Genomic DNA, 16,288 nt, shown 5'->3' with positions numbered 1-16,288 from the left:
CGTCCCCAGGCAGCCCAGACAATTATTGGGTTTGTGCATTGCCTGAGAGTCTTGCATGTTTAGAGGGATAGGTTATCAGTGACTATATGTTAAACATATCTACTCAGTCAAATGTAAGTACTGTATCTCTAATACAATAGCAAAATACAGCGGATGCTGGAAATCTGAAATAACAACAGAAAATGCTGGAAATACTCAGCAGGTCAGGCATCATCCATGGAGAGAGAAACAGAGTTAACGTTTCAGGTCAGTGACCCTTCATCACAGAAGGGTCACAGACCTGAAACGTTAACTCTGTTTCTCTCTCCACGGATGCTGCAGGACCTGCTGAGTGTTTCCAGCATTTTCTGCTGTAAGTATCTCTAACGTGTTTTAGGCACATTCTTGTTCGATTTGTAAAACTTTGTAGTCTTTGTCATTTTTGTGCTCATTAAAATGAAAGAAGTCAACATAAATCAAATAATTTATTGAACAATGCTATTTCTATTACCTTTGCTGATTCCATATAAAACCTTTGTTTTTTATATACTTTTTTCTGTGTACATCTAGGAACTCAAGAGCTGAAAACTTTGGATGAAGCATTTTTTTTTGTGTTTCGGATTAGTGTTCGTGATGAATGGCAGAGGGAACATCTAGAAGAGCGAGATCTTTTTTTGACTTACATTATCATTGGGACTCACATTGGCTTTACTGCATTCCTGTGTTTCAGTATATTTGTTGCAATGATAGACAATGTATATATGAGGTAAGGAAAGTTTACAAACTATCTTTGTCAAGGATATAGAATTGATATATCATTCTTTTTCATCTGAGCATCTTTTATACACTGTCAGAGTAAAGCCTGGTTGATTGGTTCTGGGGAAACCATGTGCTTTGCACATTGTAGATAGGTGGTCCTACATGCTGCTTCTGAACCATTCTGCTGGTTTGTTTGTCTCAACTAAAAAAGGTTATATTCTCTGCTACTCACATCACAACTCTTGCTGTTAAATAGAGACAAAGGAGAGGTAATCTTCACTTTCACCACTTGGGCGGTAAACTGACAGAGCAGATCACCCACCCGTTATAGAACTCGCCCAATTTTCATCTCTATTCTCATTAGTAAAAAAGAAAATGTAAGATTCATGTCAGGAAGTTTTGCAGTTTGGCAAGTACTAAGATCTAGGGATATGACTTGCAGTTAGCCAACTACTCTACTGGAAACTTGCTCACGATCTTTTCTGTGGCACTTCGATGTGACAATATAGATATAGGTGTCCATTAGGTCTATAGCACCTGGTAATTCATCCAGACATATCACCTATATGATTTGAGGCAATGTGACAATCTTGAATGTGACCTGTTTGAGGAACTGGTTTCAAACCATTATTGGGCAGAGTCTTACTTTCTGTTTGGAAACTGCAAAATACATGACTGGGAGTTTCCTCGGAGCTGCTTCCACTCCACTGCTTTGCCAGAAATGTGGCAAAAATCCCGTTTGGAAATTGTCGGCCTATGACTACCTTCCTGAGGAATGGAGAGGTAAGCACCGGCAGTGGAAAATTGCAACTGAGTCAATCCTCTGTGGTAGACTTGGTAATTTGATACCTAACACAGACAGATCTGCAATACGACAAACGCTGTTAATGATTGGCCACCAGTCTAGTTCACTGACTGACCTGAAGAGACAGACCTGTCACGGAGTTGTGATTCAACCCACTCAGCTACACATAATCTGCAAGCCAATGCTCTAATGAGTAGGGTGGTCCTAGCTGGACAAATATTGGGTAGCTTACCAGTGTCAGCTGTGGCTCAGTTGGTAGCACGTTTGCCTTCTGAGTCAGAAGGTTGTGGGTTCAGGTCCCACTCCAGTGCAGTGCTGAGGGACTGCTGCACTGTCGGAGGTGCCATCTTTTGGATGAGATGTTAAACCGAGGCCCCGTCTGCTCTCTCAAATGGACATAAAAGATCCCATGACACTATTTCGAAGAAGAGTAGGGGAGTTATCTCCGGTGTCCTGGCCAATATTGATCCCTCAACCAACATCACTAAAACAGATTATCTGGTCATTATCACATTGCTGTGTGCAAATTGGTTGCCGCGTTTCCCACATTACAACAGTGACTCCACTTCAAAAGTACTTCATTGACTGTAAAGCACTTTGAGACGTCCGGTGGTCGTGAAAGGTGCCATATAAATGCAAGTCTTTCTTTCTTTATTCTGTACTGACAATGTTTCTTAGTTTTACTTGGTTAAGCTGCAGCTGTTCCCTCAAGCCATTAGTTCCTGTAATCTGCACTAAGTTCTGTGGATTTAGTTAACTGGTGACTTGCTCATAATCCTTCTGTCACACTTTTTGTGATGAAAGACTTCTTGGTATCAATCCCCCAAATTTTTTTTCTATTTATATTTTCCTGATTTCGTTTATTTTGAAGTAATTTCTGCACCTACCTTTTTAATACTGTTTATTATCTTGTATACCTTTATAAGGTTACCTTTCAAGTCTTGAAAACCTCAAGTTTCTCTAGCCTCCCCTCGCACCTGTCCAATGACATTGCTGATCAGCCACATGGCTCTTTGAACTGTCTCAAGGGTTACGATCCACCTAGAAATAATTCAAGAAAGATTCATAAGTTGGAGATGTCTAGAGATGGATCCATTTGCTTCATTAGACAACTCCCAACTTCCATTTTTCTGCTCATTGACCGAGATCACGTCAGCCTGCAAGACAAATGGTCTCTCCATTTCTTTATTTCTCAAGTAATCCAAACGATACTAACAAAAGCAAATGTTCTGCTGATGATTCCTTATCAGCCTTGCAAACTATGGCTCTTGAACATCCTAGCAATTAGAAGGGACAAGATCTTGTTGTATCAAAGGGAGCTCTCCTTTCACAATTGAGAGTCAAATATTGGGGTCAATTTTCTGGCAGCCGTTGGGCAACTTTTCAGGCGGCCGGGTGCCGAAAATCGGCGAAAAAGTGGGGTGGGTTGGGACCCCCCACGCCTGATTCCCCGCCCCGTCCGACTTTCGGACCGTCGTTTCTACACGACCCGCTTCAGTCCCGGCCGCCGCTGGCGGGACTGGTCGTCGAAGCAGTAATGAGCAATTATCTCCTTGTTGAGGTAGATTTTCCGGGCCCGTTGCGACTTTGGGGCTTTCCCCACATCAAACCCGCCTGCAGGGAGCCCTGCTGCTGAGACCTGGCGTGAAGCTTGCCGGCTTACTTGCTTGCAGCTGCAGGTCAGGGAAAGCTGCGATTTAAAGGGACAGCACTTGTATGTTGAAGGACCTTGTTGCTGCAGGCTTGGGGCTACTTCTTCAAGGCTTAGGCACAGCTGTGGAAGGTTGGAGCCTCACACACTTCCCCAATGTGGTCTCCTGGGAAGCCCCTCTCGCCACCCTCACTCAGCGCTTCCTCAGCGGAGGCATCTACAAGAAGGATGGGACACCTTTTTTTCTTCCCTTCTTGCCATTAGAGGATCTCCAGCAGCAGAGGTGGCAGCAGCAGAACTAGGAACAGCAGGATCAGCAACAGGAGCACCAGGCTGCTGCTCACTCACCTGAAGCTGCACAGGCCAGAAGGGGCCAGCGCTTGGAAGTGGCTTGAGAGCACCTTGCTGCGCTTTAGGGGGCCAGTGGGACCCGTTTCTGCACTGGCAGTCCTACTGAGAAGGACTTCCATGAAGATCTGGTTTCTCTGTTCAACAGATGGCCAACGCTCCTCAAGAGATGTCATTCTCTTATGAGTACTCACCATGTTGTCCGTACCCTGGCGAGTTATCTCCTCCATGGAGGTTGCCAACCTTTCCATGGTGATGCGTTCATGCGCCAATGACTCCACAAAGGCTCTGCTCATGGTCGCTATGGACTCCTCCATTCGCTCCACAGTCGCAGCGACCCTGGAGACAAAACCTGCCAGAGACTCCTGCATCTGTGCATGGAGATCCATCACCTCTTCTCTTGCGGATGGACCCAGAGGCAGAGGGTCAACATGCAGCGCAGCTGAGCTGGCAGTGTCCTGCGCCCTCTGACGAGGACTCTCCACTGCTGTCCCTGTCTCCAGAATCTGCTGAGGCTCACTTGTGAGCTGTGAAACGCCAGGTGACAACACTACTCTTTGTCCCGAAGGTCCCCCCGAAGCGTGAGTGTCTGCGCTGGTGCTGGGTGCGCTTACTTCTGCTGACGCTGTGCCCTCAGAGGTTGGAGCTTCCTCTGAGGAGTCTGGCTGCACAGCCTCTTCCTCCTCCACAGTGAGGACGGGGGCTCTGGATGGTACTGTGGGGGAGTAAAGGAAGGAGTTAGAGATGTAATGCCAAGGTTCTTCTGGTGACTCCCAGCGAGTTGGCATCTGCTGACACCTGCATCCATGCAGCCTTGGTCTCAGTGGGAGGCCTCTTCCTCCCTGACCTAGGGAAGAAGACCTCCCTGTGGGCCCTAACCCCATCCAATAACGCCTGCAGTGAAGCCTCGTCGAATTTGAAGGCAGCTCGGGGTCTGTCCACAGCTGCTGCAGGCTCCTCTGCCATCCTGTATGGTTCGTTTGGAAGCCTTCAGAGGATGCAGTGCTTGCTATGGACCCTGAAGCCCCGGAGCCACCACCCCAGATTCCACAACAAATCGTTTGGTTGGTAACTTCATTTTTCTTGAAAACTTGAAGACCTTTTATTGTAACCTTTAAGAATAACATTTTCTTTCTATTCAGAGTTCATGAGAATTTGAACGCTAAGGTCCTAATGCAGCGAATCAGTATTATAGTCCGAGTAGAGAAGAGTTGGTTTACCTGCCTACACCAGGACAAGTTTCAGAGTTTCGTACAAGAGCACTGTGTACCATTAGAGGAACAATACAAGAGGATGAGAAATTGCAAAACTCTGAACACCTTTCCACCTGAAGAAACTAAGGCAAAAGAGGAGAAAAATCTATTGGAATCTGTGTTGAGAATTAAGGTAAAATTTGATGACGAAACTGAAAATGTTTATTTAATGACATTCGTAAACAAGTGGTAGACAGTTTTGTGAGTAGTTGTAAATCCTTTAAAATTATGGCCTAGAAAGTTGCTTGCGCAGCACCCATTTTTTAGGCACTAAACGGCCTCCTTAGCCTGCAATATAGAGCGAAGGATTTCCATGCTCATTACAAGGCAGAAGAGCGACACCCTCAATATTGGAAATGCCCAAAAAATTGTTGTGCAGTGCCCATACCTGAAACTGGCATGAGGTCCTTTGCATATGCAAATAAGGGGCCTAACTCCTGTTTGAGGCTCCCACTGCAAGATTGGTTTATCCTGAAGCAGCCAGTGTCAGCTGTACTCGGGCTAATGGTAGCATAGTGGTAATGTCACTGGGCTAGTAATCCAGAGGCTTGGATTAATGATCCAGAGACGTGAATTTAAATCCCGCCATGGCAGCTGCAGAATTTAAATTCAGTTAATTAAATAAATAACAGAAAAAAATAAAAAGCTACTATCAGTAATGAAACTATCGGATTGACGTAAAAACCCATCTGGTTCACTAATGCCCTTTAGGGAAGGAAATCTGCTGTCCTTACCTGGTCTGGCCTATATGTGACTCCAGACCCACAGCAATGTGGTTGACTCTTAACTGTCCTCTAAAATGGCCAAGCAAGCAACTCAGTTGTAAAAAAACTGCTGCGAAATGCAGCACTGTGGGAGTACTTTCACCACACGGACTGCAGCGGCTCACCACCACCTTCTCAAGGGCAATTAGGGATGGGCAACAAATGCTGGCCTTGCCAGCGACACCCACATCCCATAAACAAATAAATAAAAAGGTTGATATGTGGCCTAACAAGAACCACCTGTTATCCTCACATCAGTAGTTGGGAAAATGCTGGAATCTATTATAAAGCATGCAATAACTGGGCACTTAGAAACTAATAGTAAGATTGGGCAGAGTCAACATGGATTTATGAAAGGGAAATCCTGTTTGACAAACCTATTGGAGTTCTTTGAGGATGTAACTTGTGGAGTACACAAAGGGGAACCAGTAGATGTGGTGTATCTGAATTTTCAGAAGGCCTTCGATAAGGTCCCACACAAGAGGTTGGTGAACAAAATTAGGGCACATGGAATTGGGGGTAATATACTAGCATGGATTGAAAATTGGTTAACAGACAGAAAACAAAGAGTAGGGATGGCAGGCTGTGACTAGTGGGGTACCACAAGGGTCGGTGCTTGGGCCCCAGCTATTCACAATCTATATCAATGATTTGGATGAGGGGACTAAATGTAACATTTCCAAATTTGCTGATGAGACAAAGCTAGGTGGCAGTGTAGGATGTGAAGAGGCTTCAAGGGGATCTCGGCAGGCTCAGTAAGTGGGTGAGAACATGGCAGGCGGTTAAATGTGAAGTTACCCACTTTGGTAGAAAAAACAGAAAGGCAGAGTAGTTCCTAAATGGTGAAACATTGGGGAATGCAGATGCTCAAAGGGACCTGGGTGTCCTTGTACATGAGCCACTGAAAGTTAATGTGCAGGTACAGCAAGCCATTAGGAAGGCAAATGGTATGCTGGCCTTCATTACAAGAGGATTTGAGTACAGGAGTAAAGAAGTCTTACTCCAATTATATAGGGCCTTGGTGAGACCACACCTGGAGTACTGTGTACAATTTTGGTTTCCTTACCTAAGGAAGGATATACTTGCCATAGAGGGAGTGCAACGAAGGTTCACGAGATTGATTCCTGGGATGGCGGGACTGTCGTATGAGAAGAGATTGAATAAACTAGGCCTGTATTCTCTTGAATTCATAAGAATGAGGGGGGATCTCATTGAAGCATACAAAATTATTACAGGGCTTGATAGGGTGGCTGCTGGGAGAATGTTTCCCTTGGCTGGGGAGTCTAGAACCAGGGGCCACAGCCTCAGGATAAAGGGTAGGCCATTCAGGACTGAGATGAGAAGATATTTCTTCACACAGAGGGTGGTGAATCTTTGGAATTCTCTAGACCAGAGGGCTGTGGAGGCTCAGTCATTGGGTATATTCAAAACAGAAGTCGATAGATTTCTGACTAGTAAAGGCATCAAGGGATATGGCGATAGCGTCGGTGAATGGAGTTGAGGCAGAAGATCAGCCATGATCTCATTGAATGGCGGAGCAGGCTCGAAGGGCCGAATGGCCTACTCCTGCTCCTATTTCTTATGTTCTTAATATATACTTATCTGAAAGTAGAGCTGAGACATGCTCCTCCCAACCCCCCCATGCAAACAGGTCATCCTGGGCCTCTGTTGCAGCTGTCACTTTTCTGAAAGGGGCCTACCACTGGCTGGCCGAAGCGCCTGCCTCTTTCAAGCGGTAGGCCGCTTTTAATATGCAAATTGGGTCCTATGACATACATAGGCCACCGATTGCCATTTTAGAAAGAGGTCTGATTGGAGCATGAGCCATACACTTTCTGATCAGTTCCACAGGTGAAAGATGAGAAGAGGCCCAGTAAGTTTGAAAATATTTTTGTGAGGCCAGCAGAGGTAGGAGTGCTCCTCAGGGCCCTACAAAAATATTCCGACCTGCTGCCCACAGCCCCTGCCCCCACCCCCAGGGCCTTCCTTCAAATTCGTGACCCTCCACTCTGCAATTACCTTGCTGCCAGCCAGGGCGGCTTGATATTTGCCAGCCTTAATCCAGCAAGTTGTATCAGGACGCACATTTGGCACCCCACAGCTCACCGGCTCGATGTAAATGAGGCAGCGGCATTAAACCTGCGGCCTCCGGGATGGGTGTCTGGCACACTCCATCAGTCAGTCGCCCAAATGTCAAAATCGAGCCCAGTAGTGTGTTTAACTAATTGCACTACCCTCTCCCTGAAAAGACTAGCTACCAATTTGACACTCGTGTCAAAAGAATAATTCTTTCTGAACAGCAATTTACAGAATATCCCTAGCAGATTCCTGGGAACAGGGACAGAGTGCACCCTCAGGAAAGGCCTGATATTTGGATGTCATCATAGTTGGGGTTTTCCAAAGGGTTTGATTTGAAAAATAGCTCCTATATTCAAGTAATAAAAGCAAAATGGTTTAATATATACACCAGGTTTTACAATAAAGTCTCAAAAGACTAAAGCAATGTAACCAATGATGGGCAACCAATATACCAAGCTCAATATTCCAGGCTATATGATCTTCAGAAAGGACAAGGAAATAGGGAAAGGAGGAGGAGTAGCAATATTGCTAAAGGACAATATTACAGCAGTTTTTTAAAAATTAATTCACGAGATGTGGGCGTCGCTGGCAAGGCCAGCATTTATTGCCCATCCCAAATTGCCCTTGAGAAGGTGGTGGTGAGCCCCCTTCTTGAACCACTACAGTCCTTGTGGTGAAGGTATTCCCACAGTGCCGTTGGGTAGGGAGTTCCAGGATTTTGACCCAGCGACGATGAAGCAACAATGATATATTTCCACGTCAGGATGGTGTGTGACTTGGAGGGGTACTTGGAGGTGGTGGTGTTCCCATGCGCCTGCTGCCCTTGTCCTTTTGGATGGTAGAGGTTGTGGGTTTCGGAGGAGCTGCCAAAGAAGCCTTGGTGAGTTACTGCAGTACATCTTGTAGATGGTACACACTGCAGCCACATTGTACTGGTGGTGGATTGGGTTGCCACAGCATTTATGTGGCTGGTCCAGTTAATTTTCTGGTCAGTGGTTACCCCCAGGCTGTTGATGGTGAGGGATTCGGCGATGGTAATGCCATTGAATGTCAAGGGGCAGTGGTTAGACTCTCGCTTGTTGGAGATGGTCATTGCCTGGCACTTCTGTGGCGCGAATGTTACTTGCCACTTATCAGCCCAAGCCTGAATGTCATCCAGGTCTCGCTGCATGCGGGCATGGACTGCTTCATTATCTGAGGAGATGCGAATGGAACTGAACACTGTGCAATCATCAGCGAACATCTCCACTTCTGACCTTATGATGGAGGGAAGGTCATTGTTGAAGCAGCTGAACATGGTTGGGCCTAGGGCACTACCCTGAGGAACTCCTGCAGCAATGTCCTGGGGCTGAGATAATTGGCCTACAATCACCACAACCATCTTCCTTTGTGTTAGGTATGACTTCACCCAGTGGAGTGTTTTCCCCCTGATTCCCATTGACTTCAATTTTACTAGGGCCCTTTGATGCCACACTTGGTCAAATGCTGCCTTGATGTCAAGGGCAGTCACTCTCACCTCACCTCTGGAATTCAGCTCTTTTGTCCATGTTTGGACGAAGGCTGTAATGAGGTCTGGAGCCGAGTGGTCCTGGCAGAACCCAAACTGAGCATCAGTGAGAAGATTGTTAGTGAGTAAGTGCCGCTTGATAGCACTGTCGACGACACCTTCCATCACTTTGCTGATGATTGAGAGGAGACGGATGGGGCGGTAATTGGCTGGATTGGATTTGTCCTGCTTTTTGTAGACTGGACATACCTGGGCAGTTTTCCACATTGTCAGGTAGATGCCAGTGTTGTAGCTGTACTGGAACAGCTTGGCAAGAGGTGCAGCTAGTTCTGCAGCACAAGTCTTCATCACAACAGCCGGGATGTTGTCAGGGCCCATAGCCTTTGCTGTATCCGGTGTGCTCAGCCGTTTCTTGATATCACATGGAATGAATCAAATTGGTTGAGGACTGGCTTTTGTGATGGTGAGGACCTCGGGAGGAGGCCAAAAAAGGATCATCCACTCGGCACTTCTGGCTGAAGATGGTTGCAAACGCTTCAGCCTTGTCTTTTGCACTTGCGTGCTGGGCTCCGCCATCATTGAGGATGGGGATGCTCATGGAGCCTCCTCCTTCTGTTAGTTGCTTAATTATCCACCACCATTCGCGATTGGATGTGGCAGGACTGCAGAGCTCTGATCCGTTGGTTCTGGGATAGCTTAGCTCTGTCTATAGCATGCTGCTTCTGTTGTTTAGCATGCACGTAGTCTTCTGTTGTAGCTTAACCAGGCTGGCACCTCATTTTCAGGTATGCCTGATGCTGCTCCTTAAATACACTTCTACACTCCTCATTGAACCGGGGCTGGTCATCTAGCTTGATGGTAATGGAGGAGTGAGGGATATGCCAGGCCATGAGGTTACAGATTGTGGTGGAATGCAATTCTGCTGCTGCTGATAGCCCACAGTGCCTTGTGGTTGCAAGTTGCTAAATCTGTTCTTAATCTACCCCTCTCAACACCATGGTAGTGCCACATGATACAATGAAGGCTGTTCCCATTGTGAAGACAGATCTTGGTCTCCACAAGGACTGGTGGTCACCTCTTCCAATACTGTCATGGACAGATGCATCTGAAACAGGTAGATTGTTGAGGTCAGGTAGATTATTTCCTCGTGTTGGTTCTCTCACCACCTGCCACAAGTCCTTCAGGACCCGGCCAGCTCGGTCAGTTGTTGTACTGCCGAGTCACCCTTGGTGATGGACATTGACGTTCCCCACCCAGAGCCCATTCTGTGTCCTTGCTACCCTCAGTGTTCTTCCAAGTGGTGTTCAACATGGAAGAGTACTTCCTGAGCTGAGCAAGGGCGGTAGCTGGTAATCAGCAGGAAATGTCCTTGCCCTGAGACTTTATGGGGTCTGGAGTCAATGTTGAGAACTTCCAAGGCCACTCCCACCCAACTGTATACCACTGTGCCCCGAGCTCTGGTGAGTCTCTCCAGCCGGTGGGACAGGACATACCCAGAGATTGGGAGGACAGAGTCTGAGACCTTTGCTTGGCCTTGGATATATTGGCCTTTGAGGGGGTGCAGCACAGATTCACTAAAATGATAACTGGGCTTTAGAGTATTAAACTATGAGGGCAGGTTGCAAAGACTTGGCTTGTATTTCCTTGAGTATATGAGATTGAGGGGTGACTTGATTGAGGATTTGATAGGGTAAATGTAGAGAAACTATTACCTCTGGTGGGGAAATCAATAACAAGAGGATATATACTTAAAATTAGAGCTAGGCCAGTCAGGAGTGAAATTAGGAAGTACTTTTTCCACACAAAGGTAGAAGAAATTTGAAAATATCTCTCCTGTGGATGCTAGGACAATTGGCGCTTTCAAGACTGAGAGGGATAGCTTTTTGTTAGGTAAGGGTATCAAAGGATATGGAACAAAGGTGGGAAGATGGAGTTCAGGTGCAGATCAGCCATGATCTAATTGAATGGTGGAGCAGACCTGAGGGGCTGAATAACCTACTCCTGTTCCTATGTTCCTAACTTGAAATGTTTTGAATTTAGAGTTAACCATAGCAAGAAATTCAAAGTGGGGAAATAATACATTTGTTATCTATTCTCTTAATCAGAAGAAAACAGATTTATTCATAGTAATGGGAGTATCTTTGTTTACATATTCAGGAGCAGCTCAGTGATTGCACAAATACAATTACTGGAATCCCAGAAAAGAACAGTGCAGAATTCATGACCCATCTGCTGCAACCAAGTCAACAGTAAGTACTGATTTAAAGAAGCTTACATTTAGAATAAGAACAAACAGCTTCATACGAGTCATTTTCTTTCCTCATTTTACATCCCGCACTCAGTAAAGCTACATAGCCTAGAGGGGAACCACGTGCTGAGCACGGATTTGAAAATGATGTCATGATGTTGATGATAGGTTGTTTCTTGCCTGGTCCAATCCTATGTCATATAAATGTCCTATGTAAATTCTATGTAATATAAAGCCCCAGGTGAAAGGTTATTTTCCCTTTGCATTAGACCTGTCTCCCAAAGTTTGTGAAGGGATTGTAAACTATGGGATTATTGGGAGTGGACTTGTTGGGTGTGAAGTTTTTGGTGAAATGTTGCAGGATACTGCTAACAAAAAGTTGGCACTGGGTGTCAGAAGGAGGGGAAAAGGAATTGGGTGCTCAGTGTGCAGTGAGAGGCAGCAGGAAGAAGCAGGAGAAAGGTATTGGTGTTTAAGGTAGGAGGCAGTCATGTGTGGGGGGAGTTATATCACATTGGTGCAGCAACATGTTGTTTTCCACCTTAAAAAGTGACAGGACTGTGTGGTGAGCATCCCATATATTCTCGAGCAACACAAGAATTAATTGTTTAACCTGGGCTACTATTCCATACATGGCAGTTCAATAAAATTCCAGTTTAGTTTGATAAGATATTCAGTCTGCTTGTGAAAATCACCATCTAGCTACGAATTCAAGAATAAGGGCTGGATTTTGCCGGGCCCGAGGAGGCGAGTTTGAAGGCGGGTCAGGTGGGAAAGTTGCCAAAAATAGCGTCGGGCTCCAATCCCGCCTCCAACCCGCCTCTGAGCAACTTTCCCGAATGCGGGCTTTCAGACCCCATTTTGATCCCACCGCCAAGGCACAGGGTCGACATGCAGCTGAGCCGAGCTGGGAGAGTCCTGCGCCCTCCGACGAGGTCTCTCCACTGCTGTCCCTGTCTCCACCATCTGCTGATGCTCACTTGTGAGCTGTGATACACCAGGTGACAACACTACTCTATCTCCCGAAGGTCCTACCGAGGTGTGAGTGTCTACGCTGGTGCTGGGTGCACTTAATTCTGCTGACGCTGCGCCCTCAGAGGTTGCAGCTTCCTCTGAGGAACCTAGTGGCTCAGGCTGTTCCTCCTGGACAGTGGGGAGGGGGGCTGTCGGTCCTGTGGGGGAGTAAAGGAAAGAGTTAGACATGTGAGATAAACGTTGCATGCACATTGAATTGTGCAGATGATCATAAGTCAATCTGTTAGAGCATCAGAATCAAGATCAGTCACTTATGCAATGTCAATGAGAGAGATGAAAAACTATTCTGTCACCAGCTTGCTCTGATGCGCCCATCTGTCCGTCCCCCACTTGCGCATCCTCCTCGACTCCCACGATCTCCAGGGCCGCCTCCTCTGCACTGGTGAGCTGGGCTATTGAGGGTGGCCCTCCTCCAGTCTTCGCCCTTTTCCTTTTATTGTAGGCTCTCTTTTCCTGCAATGAGGGACACAAGTGGAGTTTGAGTGAGAATGAAGGAGTGAGTGTAGAGGATCCATAGCATAGATGCTTAGAAGGGCACAAAGATGGAGTGAGGTCCCAAGACTAAGGGCCCTCCTTGTGTGTTGTAAGTTGTTGTCATAGCATAACAGTGATAGGGAGTGTGAGGGCTGCATAGTCGAATAGTTAAGTGAATGTGAACATACAGAGAGAGGGAATGGTTAAGGGCGCAGGGATGTAAGGGTCAAGTGGGATGTGGAGGAGGAGGTTGGCAATGAAGAGTGCTGGTGATGAGAGGCGATGGGGAGCAGATTGGGGGTTATGGTGATGTAATACTCACTTTTCCTGTACGGAGAAGGTCATGAAACCTCTTTCTGCACTGTAGCCAGGTTGTGCTGCACGTTGAGATGGCACTGACCTCCTGTGCCACTTGCAGCCACACAGCTTTGGTCTGCTGGGGAGGTTTATTCCTCCCAGAAGAAGGAAACAGCACTTCCTTATGAACTCTGGCTCTCTCCACCAGAGCCTGGAGGGAGTCCTCATCAAAGCGGGGTGCGGCCTTGGGCCTTCAGCTTGCCATGGTTGCACCACTAATCCCTCAGAAGTCTCAGCAAAAAGTTGTAAGGCAGAAAATGAACCAAGGCTGCTTGCAGGCCTTAAATGCAGCTGCATAGATGACGTCATCAGAGGCGAGTTTCAGGACCAAAAGACTCATTGGGCCGGGGTTCCCACACGCTGGAAATCAAGTGCCCAATTAGGGCAAAATCACTCAATTGGCCCGCCTCACATCAGAGGCAGGGGCGGGACCCACCGACCACCTGACCTGACCCCAACCCGCCCCAATGACAAAACCCAGCCCTAAGTGTTGGAAAAACACTAACATAATACTACATTACAACAGTGACAACACTTCAAAAGAACTTAATTGGCTGTAAAGCGCTTTGCGACGTCCTGATGTTGTGAAAGGTGCTATATAAATGTAAGTCTTTTTCTTTTCAATGCTTTTATTATCTCCCAAGACAGGATTTTTTAAGCAACATTAGGACAGATTTTGCAGTAGAAATATCGGTGAGGCTAACAGTGCTCACCATTATTTATGTGGAAACCGGACAGCAATTTCTGGCAACCGCACATGCGCAGTTAAACGCAGAAATCAGGAAGTTGCTGCCTGAGATGCCCTGGTCCTCCAAAAGTTGTGTGATAACGGTATCTCACTGTCTGACTCACCATTCAAATATACTGAATGGCATGAAGTTGCTGTACTTACCTGATATACGAACAGTGACGGACAGGTAAAGACCCTCTGGTCCACTGAGCCACCCCACCCAGAACCATGTGATCTCCTGGGAGAGACAAAAAGAAAGATAAAAATCCAGGCCAATTTGGGGAAAACAATCTGGGAAATTCCTCTCCGACCCATCTAGGCGATCAAAACTAGTCCAGGAGATCACTCTAGCCCTGAATTCCCTGCAGTACCTACCTTCTGTTAGAGATGATCTCCACCCCAGCCAGAAACAGGTCCAGCTCTCGCTTGAAGGAATTCAGCGAATCAGCATCCACCGCATAAGACGGCAGCCTGTTCCAGAGGTCCACTATCCTCTGGGAAAAGAACCACCTCCTGACAGCTAACCTAGATCTAGCCTTATACAACTTAAATGTGTGACCCCAGTCCTCCCTAACCTATTTAACTGAAACAAACTGTCAACCGGAACACAATCTATTCCCTTCATTAACTTATAAACCTCAATCAGATTTCCTCTAAGTCTACAAAAAGAAAATACTGCAGATGCTGGAAATCTGAAATAAAAACAGAAAATGCTGGAGACACTCAGCAGGTCAGGCAGCATCCGTGGAGAGAGAAACAGAGTTAACATTTCAGCTCGATGACCTTTCGTCAGAACTGGAAAAAAGCAGGAAATGGAACAGATTTTAAAGCAAGTTTAGGGGCTGGGAAATGGGGGAGGGGATGAAAGAACAAAAGGATTGTGATAGGATAGAAGGCAGGAGAAGTAAAGAGACATTAAGAGATATTCAAGGCAAAAGGAGATGGTAATGGGACAGGTTAAGAAACAAAGGATGGCTCTAGATGAAGTGTGAATTGTGCTGGCAGAATGAAAGACAGCTGCCATGTGGGGGAGAAGAAAAAAAGACACAGACAAAAAGTGTGGATAAAAAATATATACAGTATATGATAGGGGCCGAGGTTATGATCTGAAATTGTTGAACTCTATGTTGAGTCCGGAAGGCTGTAAAGTGCTGTGGTAAACCACTGTTATACCTGTCTGTACGTGTATGTGTATTCCACTAGGTACAGGTCTGGACATGCCTCAGCTGACTCCTCCCACTATTCCAGGTATATAAGTGACTACCTCCCAGTCCCTTAGTATTCTGGACGGGTCGACCACTCGAGACTAGACCTTCATTCTTTAGTTAATAAAAGCCTGGTTGTTACTCGCTTAACCTCAGTCTTTTGAGTAATTGATGGCGCATCAATTTTAGTAACTAAATTTTTTATAATGGAGAAGATCCTCACACCAGCATGCCTGGACCTGGACAGTCGGGAAGCGGATGCTTCCACCAAGTTTGCTCACTGGCTCATGTGCTTTGAGGCATTCCTGACTGCCTCCACTGCGGTCGCAACGGATGCGGACAAACTGTCTGTCCTGATCTCCAAGGTGAACCACCGAGTGTATTCAGTCATCCGGGACGCGACCTCGTACACAGCCGCCCTCCAGCTCCTCAAGACCCAGTACACATGCCCTGTGAACGAAGTTTACGCCAGGCACCTCCTGGGGAGTCGCAAGCAACAACCTGGGGAATCGACTGAGGAATACCTCCAAGCACTGTCCGTGCTTGGCCGGGCCTGTGGGTGTAAGGCGGTAACGCCCACTAAGTACACGGAGGAACTGATCCGGGATGCCTTCGTAGCGGGCCACAGGTCCAACTACACCCGACAGCGACTGCTGGAGCAGAGTGACCTCACCCTCGAAAAAGCCTCCGAAATCGCACTAACGCTGGACGCAGCCTACCGGGGCATGGATGCCTACTCCTCTGCACCGTGGACGCCGCGGGGAACGACAACCTGGGACATGGTAGGACAGCCCCATAGCACCGTGCCACCCCAGCCACAGCCCAACAACGGCCCAACCACCGCAGCAGTGTCCCAAAGCCAGACAGCAGTATCCCAAGGCCAGAAATGCTATTTCTGTGGCCAGGCCAAACACCCCAGAGCGCGCTGCCCGGCGAAGAATGCGACCTGCTCGGGCTGCGGGAAAAAGGGACACTACGCTAGCGTCTGCAAGGCCAAAGCCACCCCGAACGCCAGCAGCGCCACGTGTGGGCCGTGCAAGCCGCCATCTTGGGCCCCCAACAGCGCCGCGTGTGGGCCGTGCGGGCCGCCATCT

The 16,288-nt window shown here is 47.1% G+C and overlaps 1 protein-coding gene across 2 annotated transcripts in view; it reads left to right on the top strand.

Moving 5' to 3' along the window:
* The first annotated feature begins 553 nt into the window (after positions 1–553).
* LOC147103185 (uncharacterized) overlaps positions 554–16,288 on the top strand; it is a 61,105-nt gene continuing 45,370 nt past the window's right edge. For both annotated transcript variants that reach the window (XM_085963137.1, XM_085963136.1), the window contains exons 1-3: positions 554–745; positions 4,685–4,928; positions 11,303–11,394. In XM_085963137.1, coding sequence (XP_085819263.1) covers positions 723–745; positions 4,685–4,928; positions 11,303–11,394 — 359 coding nt within the window. In that variant the 5' untranslated portion in view covers positions 554–722. The remainder of the gene's footprint in view (positions 746–4,684; positions 4,929–11,302; positions 11,395–16,288) is intronic.

Source organism: Somniosus microcephalus, chromosome 20, assembly GCF_052327205.1.
Source record: "Somniosus microcephalus isolate GS21.2 chromosome 20, FLI_Smic_1.0, whole genome shotgun sequence".
NCBI lineage: Eukaryota > Metazoa > Chordata > Chondrichthyes > Squaliformes > Somniosidae > Somniosus > Somniosus microcephalus.
This window is presented reverse-complemented; position numbering and strand designations above follow the sequence as displayed.